General features: G+C 36.0%; 1 protein-coding gene across 1 annotated transcript in view; it reads left to right on the top strand.

Annotated features, from left to right (window-relative positions):
* LOC126162403 (dynein regulatory complex protein 9) overlaps positions 1-8663 on the top strand; it is a 24665-nt gene extending 16002 nt beyond the window's left edge. Inside the window, exons 5-6 of the mRNA XM_049918897.1 lie at positions 902-1033; positions 7546-8663. Of these exons, the coding sequence (XP_049774854.1) occupies positions 902-1033; positions 7546-7758 (345 nt within the window). The 3' untranslated portion in view covers positions 7759-8663. The remainder of the gene's footprint in view (positions 1-901; positions 1034-7545) is intronic.
* The last annotated feature ends 4512 nt before the right edge of the window (positions 8664-13175 follow it).

Genomic DNA, 13175 nt, shown 5'->3' on the forward strand with positions numbered 1-13175 from the left:
CTCATGAGATGTGCATTTTCATGCTTAAAAAGGAAACAATTTCCAGAATAAGATATTGGAAAATCAGAAGCATTCTGAGTCATATGAATTTTTGTGAGACTACTTATGCTGATTTTATCGACACCAGCAGTCCACAATATCGTGGTAGCTCAAAGACAAAAATCAAGTTCTGTGGTTACACACCCTTTACATATGTAAATGTTTTAGTTGTCTGGCTCCAAACTAAGTCATCAGGAAACAAAACCATGTTCTGTTCAGTGTATGCAGATTCATGATATTTTGTCATTTAGTGTTCTCAAGTGAATTTGTTTAGTGTTGCTAATGGTGCACCTGTTTTCAATATTACGCAGCTAAAGAAGGGTGTATATTCGTGAGGTTACAGCCTGTATCCTGTGTCACAAAATGCTTTGCATTATAAAACTAATCACAAGTGCTAAAATCTACTTCTTCCTGTTTTATTTAATGTTTCTCCTTTCAATTTGCTTAAAAAAATTCAGATGGAAGGAGACATCCACTTACATTAGCTGAATTCATAAATATAGTCATACATTTACAAAATAATGACAGTAGGCACATTTCAGGAATTTTCTCTTATTGTCTTTGTATGCCATTCAGTCAGCAGGTGAAGTACAGTGGACTTGTCTTTTCCACCCTGTATTATAAAAATTTCATTATGTCAATGTGAATATCTCACAGACAGGCTAGAAGCAGTTGCACTGAGACAGGTAATTATAACAGTAAAATTATACAAGAGAAAGGATTCAAGGATTAGCTAGAGGCATACTAAACTGGTTGTATAATGAAGCATAATTTGTAAGAAAAAAAACATAAAACTAAACAATTGTATGCATTCAGCTATTTGATAAATGAAGCAGGGCTTTTTTTTCTGTTTATGTTTCAGAAACTTCTGCAAGAAATAGACGATTGGCAACATAGATACATCACTGAACTAGAAGAGAGGCAGCTCCATATCTCAAAACTGACAGAACAGCGTGAGCAGCACTTCCAGGAACTGGAGGACCTTGCGGTTCTGGTAAGATTTTTAACAAATTAAAAACACCCAAGACCAAGGCAGAACTTCTAATTGCTGAACACACTTCAGTATCTTTGCATACCATTCAGTCAGCAGGTGAATGAGAGAGTTATGAATTAATGTTGAGCCATGACTCTGTAGCTCCCAACTGAGGTACAGTGTGTATATCATCTCCATCCTAAATTATAAATGTTTTATTATGTTAATTTTTTTGATGCATGGCTTGGCCAGTGTTGCTTTCTCTAGAATGTCCATTACTCCAGTTCTAGGTGTACTTTACTGTACAGTAAAGTGGTTATCCTGGCTAAAAGCACCTTTCTGGGGGTATGAAAACAAAATGAATGGGTGTAAATGTTCTCCAGTTTACCATATGAACCATCATCAGCTGCCAGTGTGTCAATGGATCCAGCCTTGCCCAGTTAAAACATCGTATAGAAAATCAGTGGTCCAAAATAAACAAGTTTCATGGTGCCGGTGTTTGTACTACATTCAAGATTAAAATTAGCGTGAGACAACTAATTTTGTAGTTCATCCTATTACTTCACTGACGTGAAGGCCAGTGCACATGCAACAATCTGTCTGCATGAATGTATGTGCATGCAATAAGTTGCCTTCAGTTTACAGATATAACTCCAATATGCTGCTGACCACTATCTATTAGTCTAGGAAAGAACTTTTAGTGGCAAGCACTCACCCTCTTTTGAAGAATATTTCAATTCAGGGCACAGGAAATTCTGGTGAGATCTGTGTTTGCAACTAGCCTTAAAGATTGTTAATAAAGATTCAGTGGCAAAAATAATGATCTAAATAGTCAAGGTAGTGGCTCCTTAAGGTACAGCAGTTTTCACAGTTTTATTTTGTGAGTTACTTTGCAAACCCAATGATTGACAAATTATTTGCAAATGAGCATGGAGACATACAACACAACAAAATATTTTTATGTGGAGAGTAAATTCGTCACATGAATGGCTGATAGCACAACACTATGATTCCTGGCAACAGGAAGAAATTACAAAGATTTAGAATTTTTGACATCAATGCCCAAGCAAACATTGAGTGAAATGGTACATGATACATGCAATTGTCGTGAAGAAAGATTTCATTAAGAAAAGCAAAGTATCTCAATTATGTAAAATTTAAATTGTGACAAGTTACAGGGACATGTGTTTTGTACTCCATGTGTTGTAACAAATTGCAGGAATGGCCACACCATCTTTGACTTTGGTTCTAAGCGTACGGATATTTTTAATGTGCTGCCTAAAGTCTATCAACAACCTGTTCACCTTTCCACCAGAATTCTGAACTGTAAGTAGGGATTCATAGTTTATATGAGAACTTTCATTTTTAATGTTGTAGTAGTGAACTGACAATTTACCTTTAATTCACTCTTGTTACGAACCATGTATTCCATTTGTGAGTAAATGTATTTACACACAAGTATATGTATTCCTATGTCCCTGAAGACACAGCTGCAAAACATTCCTTTATCAATGTAACACAACATTCTGATTCCACTCTTCTGTCAAATAAATATTTTATTTTAGCTACACTGCCACAAAAGATCGTGGTATAGAACAGTATTACGGCATAGGATGATACCTAGAAAAAGTCTGCTTCCCTTATTCTGGTCAAAGTACGAACAGTTTCTAATCATATAGCAGGCAGAAATGGTAATTTTGTACAATTTTTTGGGTCTCAACTTTCCACAAACGTGTGTGACTCCTATATATTTCAGTTAATTCAGCAATGAATTCCGTAAAGAACTGACACATATAAACTATACTAGAGTTCACTGTGTATGCAAAGATGAGAAACACTAGACTTAACAAACAGCTGACTAAAACTGTTTCATGTACCAGATTTGTGGTGATCTTCTATCCACATACTGTGATTTGTCTGCACAGATGATGTAGGTCCTCAGATTTGAGCAATTTTTCCCAAGCCTCCTGCTCCAACTTCCAGGTTTGTGAGCATGTCCTACCTGCACAACTCACCTGTCAACACACTACAATCTATCTGTACAGATGTGATGTTCACAGAAAGATTGTTGCATGTTAATTAACCTTAAGAATGACTTCAGTATTGTTCACCTGTGCTGCACAGTCACCTATGTTGTGACTGTATCAAAATTATACTGGTTAGGGTTTTTATCTCATATGTTAGATATTGCACACCTCACTGATTCTACCAGCTTTTGCACTAACATTTGACATATTGATTTGTCATCTACAGTAGCTGTGCTCAGATTCATTATGATAGATTCAAGGATTCTTATGGTTTAATTTTTCTTTTGTAATAGTTACATTTTTCAAGAAACATGATTAACACATGGTGTGTGTGCTTATAAAATACTTTTGTGCCCATACTGAAATACTGATCAAATATGTGGTATCCATATTTATTTGTAACAAGGAGACGTTAAGTTTTTAAAAGACAAAACAACCTGAATGGTAACAATAAAGTTACACAGAAATGTTGAAAAAACTGACCTGTTAAATAAAACAATGGAAAGTACAAGATGGAATAGCAACAACATGGAGAATACCATAGAGTGGGGTGAAACAGAACATGTAGGGTGAAGTGAGTCGTCATATTACCTTTGCTGTTTTGTTGGTGTTGACATTTAGAGACTCTTTCTCAAGTTAGTCTTGGTACTTAGTTTTATCTGTCGAGGTTTAATAAAGCTGATACATTGTATTTTAAGTTAATTTTGTCAGTAAGTGATTCACAGAATATTTTTTTCTTTCATTTAGGAAAATGAAAACTATGCCAAATCTTCACAAACCTCTTTCATAGCTTTGAAGGACATCAATACAATTCTCAAACTAATAAATAATCCCAGTCCTAGCATACAGGTTATGTTGTACATGAATTTTCATAATATTATTGCCATTAATTTATCAATGGAGCTTATTTGTTGAAATAATTCCTGTTTTCAGGGGTGAAGTGGGACATGGTCAGAAAGTATAAAAAGATTCCTGGGAGTTCTGCACTCTTTAAATATAATGAAAATGCACAGAAAAAGGCTGTTGCAGAGTGCAGAACCTTAAGGAAAATGGCTGGGGAATATGGTGTTCCAAAAACAACACTGGGAAATAATGTAAATGAAAAATTTAGGAGGAAACCTGGAGGTCAGCAAATTTTAAGTGAAGAATGTGAAAAATTAATAGTAGAAGATATTTAAATATTTGCGCACTTGGGGTGCCCCCCCCCCTCCCCAAAATGGTGATTTTAGTGATATGGTAAAAATTTTCTTGATTAGTGTGGACATCATGTGAACAATATCAAGGCTTAAAAAGACCTGCGAGAAATGGGATTGAGAATCTCTTCCACCAAAATCCCAGTTTCACAATTTCATTTATCTGAAAATGTGAAGAAATCAAGGGCTGCTGCAGATTAAGAATATCTCATTGCCTGCTTTAAAGATCTGGAAGCTAACTTAAAGGTATTCCTCCAGAGAGGATACTAAATTATGATGAGACAAATTTGACAGGTGATCCAGGGTCTTTCAGGATCATTGTGAGAAGAGGTTTTTGACGTAGAGAAAGAGTTATTGAGCTCAGCAAACAGCCAAGCAGTAAATGTTTGCTGTATCTGGAAGTGGAGAGATGTTTCCACCTTTACTTGTCTGTTAGGGTGGTGTCACAAGTGTCTACTCAACTTGGCCAGAAGGTGGTGCTGAGGGCTCACACTACACAGTAAGCAAAATTGGCTGCTTCGATATGCCATTTTTCAACGAATAGTTTGTGAAAAGAGGTCTTCCATACTTGAGATGATTTGATGGAAGAAAAGCTGTCATGGGGGACAATCTTCCAAACCATCTCTCCCAGGAACTGGTGAAGCTGTGTCATGATCGCTGTATTGCTTTTATAATGCTGCCTCTAAATTCTACGTATCTTACTCAGCCCTTGGACGTTGCAGTATTCTCACTCATTTAAAGCAACAAGGCAGGCTGTTCTGATGAACTGGAAAGATTGTACAAGGGTTACCTGCCAAATGTCCAGTTTCCAAGAAAACTGAAGGAAGCATTGGAAAAAGTTGAAAGAATGCTGAGGAATGTCACCTCTGGCTCTAGCACATGCGGTATAATACCATTAGAACATGAAAAAATGCTGTAGAAATTACCAAGGAAAGTTCAGCACTAAGGGTCGGAGAATATATGGGCTGATGTTCTATCTCAAGAGCTTGTCATAGCTAGATCTAGTGGTTCACCAAGAAGTAGAGGCAGAAAGCTGACTGTTCAACCAGGTATGAACATTTCTCCAGCCAATTTTGGCCGTGTTGCTACAACTTCTCACACTCACACCAGTATATCCGAACATCAGTTTTCCACTAATGTCTGATCAGCTGAACATTGATGGATGAGGAAGGAGGCACTGAAGAAAAAATACAGGCTCCTGCAGACGAGAACAGCAGTTGTGAAATAAAATGTCAATTTCCGCTTAGAACTAGGGAATAAGCTACGGACTTCTTTATGGTGAAGTTCCTCACAGATGAAGACCACAAGACAAAACTTTATCAAACAATGGAAAATCCAGGCTGGAATGTAACAATATTATGAGAAGAAAAGTTGCTACTCACCATACGGCAGAGATGCTGTCGCAGATATGCACAACAAAAAGACTGCCACAAACAAAGCTTTTGGCCAGTAAGGCCTTCGTCTAAAATAGATGATGCGCACGTGTGCCGACCATCCCCCCCCCCCTCCCCGTGTGTGTGTGTGTGGGCGCGCATGTGCACATCATTTATTTTTGACGAAAGCCTTACGGGCCAAAAGCTTTATTAGTGACAGTCCTTTTGTTGTGCCTATCTGCGACTCAGACAAAACTTAATTCAAGAAGGATAATCGCCACAGCAAAGGATAAGATGATTGCAGCAAATTTTCTAAGACAAAAGGACGGGAAAAAATTATGTTCCATTTTCCTAAAGCTTCTGACAACCAAGATGATGTGTACAATGATATTGTATGGAGAACTAATGTCTGTAAAGATGTCAGGAGAGGAAGAGCTCTCTTATCATTGGCAGACTCTCTCTTTGCTAGTCAACAAAATATCTCTTTGGAATGACTGTTGCACAACTTTCATTCTGTCAGTGTGTCACCTGCAGTTTCTCTAATTGACCAATTTGAAGTAGCAGGAATCAAGGTCACTCTCTCAACCTTTTGTTCTGCAAACATGAACAATGTAAGGATGTCACTTTTGACAAATATTAATTTCAGTATGCAAACTGCCCTCATAAATTTTCTGCCAAGAAAATGCAATATTGAACGTACTAACTTCCTCTTCATAAACTATAAACATACGAACCAGTTTTTCATGGAGTCATTAGAATGAACTAATCCAGAATAGCATAAAAAACATATTTAACTGTTTCCATCAGCTGCAACTTGCAGCATAGTTAGTATCTTCATCATTTCTTTCTTGTTAATTATAACATATAGTGTGACATATAAGCAGTTGTGAAAAAGAAAAGCATAAATGGAGATAACAAAAATGAATGTAGCATCGAAACAATAGTAGATAAATGAGGAATTAGTTTGATGCAAGTCATTGTAAAGATGGTGTTTAGGATTACTTAAGAAAATATGAAATATGTGGGGTAGGAATGGCAAATATTATCTTCAAACATTGGGCTCTGACAACACTTGTGAATGGTACCCGAGTGTGTATCCTATTGACTTGTGTGATATGCAAATTGTCATTGTGCTGCAGCTCAAAGAATTTTCCATTATCAAGTATTACTGAATGTGCATAAAGAGATATCTCATAATTTTAAATAAGTTTTTTGTAATAGCCGTAACACTTTAAAAGCTGAGCAATGTTCCAATACCAGCAGTGATACGACTCCTTTTACTAGAGATTTTCCTCTTGCTTATGAATGAAATGCTTCCTTAAACATTTTGGTCAATTCCGATAAAGTATAGATATGATTTAGATCATATGTGTACCTTTGATGGATTCAAACCTATGTGTACCTTTGATGGATTCAAACCATCATTTTTTTTTTTTTTTTTTTTTTTTTTTTTTTTTTTAAATTGACAAGTCATATGGCAAAAAAGACAACCTTGCTCGACACTTGTGCAAAGTTTACGTGCAAATCAGTTCTTTGTTTCTACTTCTTTGTTCAGATGACAAAAAGTTTTGTCCTTGTATACTTACAAAAAATTCTTACAGCACTACTAGTTAAAGTATCTGTCAACAGACCACATTAATTGCACTATACATGCCAGTCTCTTGTCCATTATTCTAAGAATGGTCTCCTACGTAAATTGACCTTAACATTTGATGTCTAGTTCAGCAAATGTTATCAACCTCCTTGCATTTTGTTCACAAAAATGAGAAGGAAATAGCAACTATATTTTCTTCAAAATCTTTTCTTTTTATTAAGTATGTACTGTATCCGTTGCTGAAAAACTGTGCAACTATGGATAGTGTGCACATGTAACAGCAGTTTTAAAATTCTGCACTGTAATTCTGAGCTTTGTATTTAAAATAACTTTTCTGTCATTTCAGTATCAGAAACACCAAGAAGAAATAAGAGACTACCTAGAATTTGTAGCTGAAAGAGAACGAAAGGCAGCTGAAGAAATTTTTATAAATATGACAGCTACAAGAATACAAGCCTGGTGGAGGGGCACAATGGTTCGCAGGGGTCTAGGTCCATATAGAAAGAAAAAGGGCAAAGGAAAGGAGAAGGATGCTAAAGGAAAGAAAGGGAAAAAGTAATAATTGTGCCTCACTAGTCAGAAGCCTCACAAATGACTTATATAGTAAAAATCTCTACAAGTTTATAAATGTGATTATTCAGATTCCACTCAGTGTAGCTATAGATATGTTTTTACTTCTATTTCAGTAATACAGAGAATGAAACTGTCAGTACAGAGAGGGAGATGCCAAAATAAGATGCTATGCTGTTTTGAAAATTACATGCAAAATTAACCCTGTTCTTTCCTTTGAATTTTCGGAAAAGAACCAGTGCCAACCGTTGTGTCAAGACTACAAAACATTCGTATAGTTTTTAATAATACACATTTATAATGATAATTTTTTGCAAACTGAAATGATAGTGAAGAGTCCTATAACAAATGGTAGTGCTAGATTCTTATTTTGTTTGGATCACACACAGTAACTGCGTAATCATGTTAGTGAACAGGAAAAATTATCTTTCAACAAAACTTTAACAATAATCAAATAAAAATGGATAACTATACTTATATCTGACTGAAGGAATCTAAAGATTATGATACACTCAACTCAAAGGTTGGTTTGAACACAACAGTGCTATACTGGGCATGGTATGGCCTATCCTTCCTCTGACTTTTCCATTGAATCATCCAGTCAACAAATTGATTAAAAAAAAGCATTAAGCATCTGTTGCGAACCACTTAGAACATATTTAAGTTGAACATGAATTATTTCAGTAACGACAGTCAGTAACTGTTCAAATATTCATAAAAATTATAACAATTAAAAAGTCAAGAATGATGAGGTGTTTCCAAAAGCTGCATAGCTATGAAGGTGATTTATTCGCAACTACTGGTTTCATGTCAGTATAGATGCATCTTTAGTTTTATAATGATTATGTTTCCATAAATCGAACAATGGAAAATCCAGGATGGAATGTAACAATACAAGAGAAGGAAAGATGCTACTCACCATGTAGCAGAGATGCTGAGTCGCAATAGACACAATAAAACGATTCACACCATCATAGCTTTCGGCCATTAAGGCCTTTGTCAGCAGTAGACACACATACACACACTGTGTGTCTACTGCTGACAAAGGCCTTAATGGCCGAAAGCTATGATTGCGAGTCTTTTTATTGTGTATATTGCGACTCAGCATCTCCGCTATATGGTGAGTAGCAACTTTCCTTCTCTCGTATTGTTATGTTTTCATAAGGTAGATGGACAATTACAGAGTCCCAGTTTTCAGAAAGTTACCCACGTTAAGAGTCAAACCTCAACCATGGGTCATCTTAATAAAATTGAGTACACACAAAGATGCTTGTCAACATCTATGAAGCATGAATGCTGAATGAACCAGGCTGCATAACACCCCATAGGATTTATTATAACATCTGATGGACACGGGCTGTATAAAAACCAGTGAAGTGAAACTTAAAGTCCCATATAATGTGCATATTTCCGCTGTATTGTTAGCAGACTGATGTGGTGTAAGCAGCCCGTGGAGACCAGCAATACACTGGAAGGTGGAAGACCACTGTGCCGTTACTAGTGCCCACTTTTGTCACATTTGGCTCTGTTGCTTCTTTTTTATTTTTGCCGTTGTTCATTGATTCTTGATGGTAGATTTTTGTAAACTGAATGATTCACTGTTCACAGTAGCAACACTGTGATACAGAGTTCTTCCCAAAAGCTGAGACTCCATAGTTGGCCATCTACATTATGGAAATATAACCATTATAAACCTGAAGATGTGCCTATACTGATGTGAAACCAGTAGTTATGAATAAAGCACCTTCACACAGCTATGCGGCTTATGGAAACATCTCATCATTCTTGACTTTTTGATTGGTATAATTCTTATGATAATTTGAATGGTTATTGTTATTTATAAGGTTTCAGAGCTGCGGTCACCATCCCCAGAAAGTTGTCTGTGTCACTGGAATTTGATTTCATGCTTGCCTTATGTTGTGTCATGTGTTGACAGCTAGTGTTTTCCTTTGGCTTGGAAACCTTACTTTTGAAATAATTATATCTGTGAAAGTTATCTTCAGAAAGACTTTTCATTTGAGAAGCTTTGTGAAATGTGGTTTATTAGTCTCATAACAAACATAATCTAAATCATTTGATTCAGGTACAGGCGACACATCAAAATTGTGGTAATATTTCATCGTACACATAGAACAGCTGTTAATAACAGCATCTTATAATAATAATAATAATAATAATAATAATCTGTTACATACCATATATGTTATATACCATATATTAAAAAATCTAGCAATAAATTGCCCCTTGCTCAATTTATAATTTCATCCTCTATTAATTCCTTTACCAAATAGTAGAATCTGTCCCACACGATTTTGCCATAGCCTTATTTTTAGAATCTCTGGCTACATATTAAATATATTATTGCCCATTAATTTGTTATACATTGTCAAAATGGTTCAAATGGCTCTGAGCACTATGGGACTTAACATCTAAGGTCATCAGTCCCCTAGAACTTAGAACTACTTAAACCTAACTAACCTAAGTACAGCACACAACACCCAGCCATCACGAGGCAGAGAAAATCCCTGACCCCGCCGGGAATCGAACCGGGGAACCCGGGCGTGGGAAGCGAGAACGCTACCGCACGACCACGAGATGCGGGCTATACATTGTCATTTCCATATACTTTGGAGTCTGTGCATAACATCAGCTGGTATGAGAGTAGAATATGCTTTTTATTTCTTGCTTTGTATGTATGGTTAAAATTATTCTCCTCAATTTTTGTCTGCTGTGTAGGAACATTGTAATTTTGTAAATTTATATAGAGGGAGCAGTTAGGATTTGCAGTTTCCAAAATAATGGGTGACATTATTCTTCTTGCTGTGCAGCACACATGTATCAGATAATTTTCCTCTGCAGATTCAGTATACAAAATGCACTATTTGAACTTCCCCAGAAAATTATACCGTACCTAATGACAGATTCAAAATAACTACAATATGCTATATTTCATGCACTAATGTCAGAATTTACTAGTATGCATTGAAAATGCAAAAATGCTTAGTTTATTTGGTAGAAAATCAGGAAGTGTATTCCACAAGTTGATTGTTATTTTGTATTTTAAGTTTCATACATTTGGTTTAGAAATGTATCACATGGACTTTTGCAGTATTCAGTTTCAACCAATTTAACTGAAACCAGTTTTCTAGAGTATCATGTGGGCTCACAATAGAGCTCAGAATTTTTTCTGTGTCGCCATTTTCAATTAAAACAGTATCACCTACAACCAGAGCTAATGGGGAATTTATATTCACGGATAAGTCATTTATGTAGAATAGGAATAGGATTGGCCCTAAAATGGAACCTTGAGGCACACCTTGTAATACTAGACTACATTTAGAATAATAATTCACTCATTTGAGGTGATAGTTACCTTTGCTTTCTGTTCTGAAAATACAATTTAAACCATTTCAGAGCATTGCACTTTATTCCGTAGTAATCTAATATGTAGATACACAAGGCATGGTCTATAGACTCAAAGGCTTTTGTAAGATCACACAAGATACCTGCAACTTTACTCCTCTGATCCAATGCTTTGCATATGTCTTCAATAAAGTTATTCACTGCATCCAGAGTGTTTGTTCCATGTTGGAATGCAAACTGATTACTTATACTAATATTTTTTACAATAAAATTTTGGATCTGGTTCGCAGCTACTTTCTCTACGACTTTCCAGTGGATTGAAAGAACAGAAACAGAGTATGTTAAAGTATAATCTTAACTACGGTTTTTTTTAAAAAGCTCTGAACTGGACATTGCATATACCCAAAAAGTTTCATTTTTGCAAGATTAAATGGACACTGGATATAAAAACATTTAAGCAAAGATGTAAATTACCATTATGCATAAAGAGTTTTATAATCCTTTCTCAGAAATTTCCATTACTACAATGGAAATCCATGCTCTAATTGCATGTTTCCATCTCTCATGGTCAAAGCGTGTGCCACAGAACAAAATCAACTATCAGAAGATGGTAGTCACTTGACACAATAACAAGACTGTAGACTTCCCCCATTGAAAATATTCAGCAGAAGCCAACAGTAAGAGATGCAGAGAAGTCGGCCATCGAAATGAAAATGGAAGTTAAAACAGTACACAATAAATTTTAGACATTCATCAATTGCTCACTCCTTTTCAATTGTATTGCCATTGGTAGTAGATATAAACTGCAGCTACTTGGAACATATTTCAATACAGTAATGGTAATACAGATACAACAGTATGATCAAATTAAATGTGGATTTGTGTGGTCCCACAAATACACAAACTATCACAATACTGTAGTATCCCTCCAATCTTTCTTCTATACTGCAGTTCCTAATAGTGTGTCTGTAGTTATCACGTACCTTGCATCACATATTTAATTTTGCTTTAATGGCATCAAAACAAATGAGGAATCTAGTTTCAAATACCACTTTAAAAAATTGGAACTTTCTAACAATACAGGAAATCCTGGAAACATTCATGGTGAACATATGCTTCTACACTGTGTTTGATTTCCAGTGTATATCAAGAACAACAGTAACTGTAATAAGATTATATATGTAAGAACCGGATATGTCTATTTTATTTCTTGTTATAAGTTACATATCTAAAACAGGCATTATGTTTTATCACCAAATGTGATCCAAAAGAAGTCACATACAATTAGTGACAATAATGCACTCTTAGAATCCAAAATATATGTATCAGTTTTATGTTTCTCCTGTTAAAGTAAGCTGGATGACTTCACTCTCGTAGAAACAAGATTTTTGAAATAAAATAATTAAAATCATCTCACTACATTTCTAAAAGAATTCCTCAGTGAATCCATGCCAGAAGGATGTGAACTACTCAATCTCTTTAAGGAACAGTTTTCTTGTGTTGTTATCTCGACACCTAATGATAAGCTACAAAGAAGCACTCACCCCATTAGACAAATAGTGCCCACTACTGGAACACATTCTCCATTACCTTCCATTGAACCTTAAAATGAGGAATATCCTTCCTACTGTCTTTCCTTATCCTCGTCCCTCAAATTTTCTCACACTTTCTCTGGGCAACCTCCTATCGAGCATCCTATGCAGGTGACTGTCATTCTTCCTGTACTCAGCATGTTCCACATTGGCACAATCTCTCTTAACTGTTTCACTTGCTGCTCCTCACCTCAGACCACTTCTCTGTTTACACCACAGTGAAGATCACTATTCACCCTAGATGAGCTGGCAGTGTTAGAGAGAGAGAGAGAGAGAGAGAGAGAGAGAGAGAGAGAGAGAGGGGGGGGGGGGAGGGAGGGGGGGGGGCAGTGGCCTGTGTGCGTGTACATATGTTTGCACTGAAGGACGACTTCTGCAGCACTCTTCTATTTTTCTATTTGGTAAGTAGTGATCTCTATTTTCTACTTATTCTGCTAATAGAAGTTCCTTA

Source organism: Schistocerca cancellata, chromosome 2, assembly GCF_023864275.1.
Source record: "Schistocerca cancellata isolate TAMUIC-IGC-003103 chromosome 2, iqSchCanc2.1, whole genome shotgun sequence".
In the NCBI taxonomy this organism is placed as follows: domain Eukaryota; kingdom Metazoa; phylum Arthropoda; class Insecta; order Orthoptera; family Acrididae; genus Schistocerca; species Schistocerca cancellata.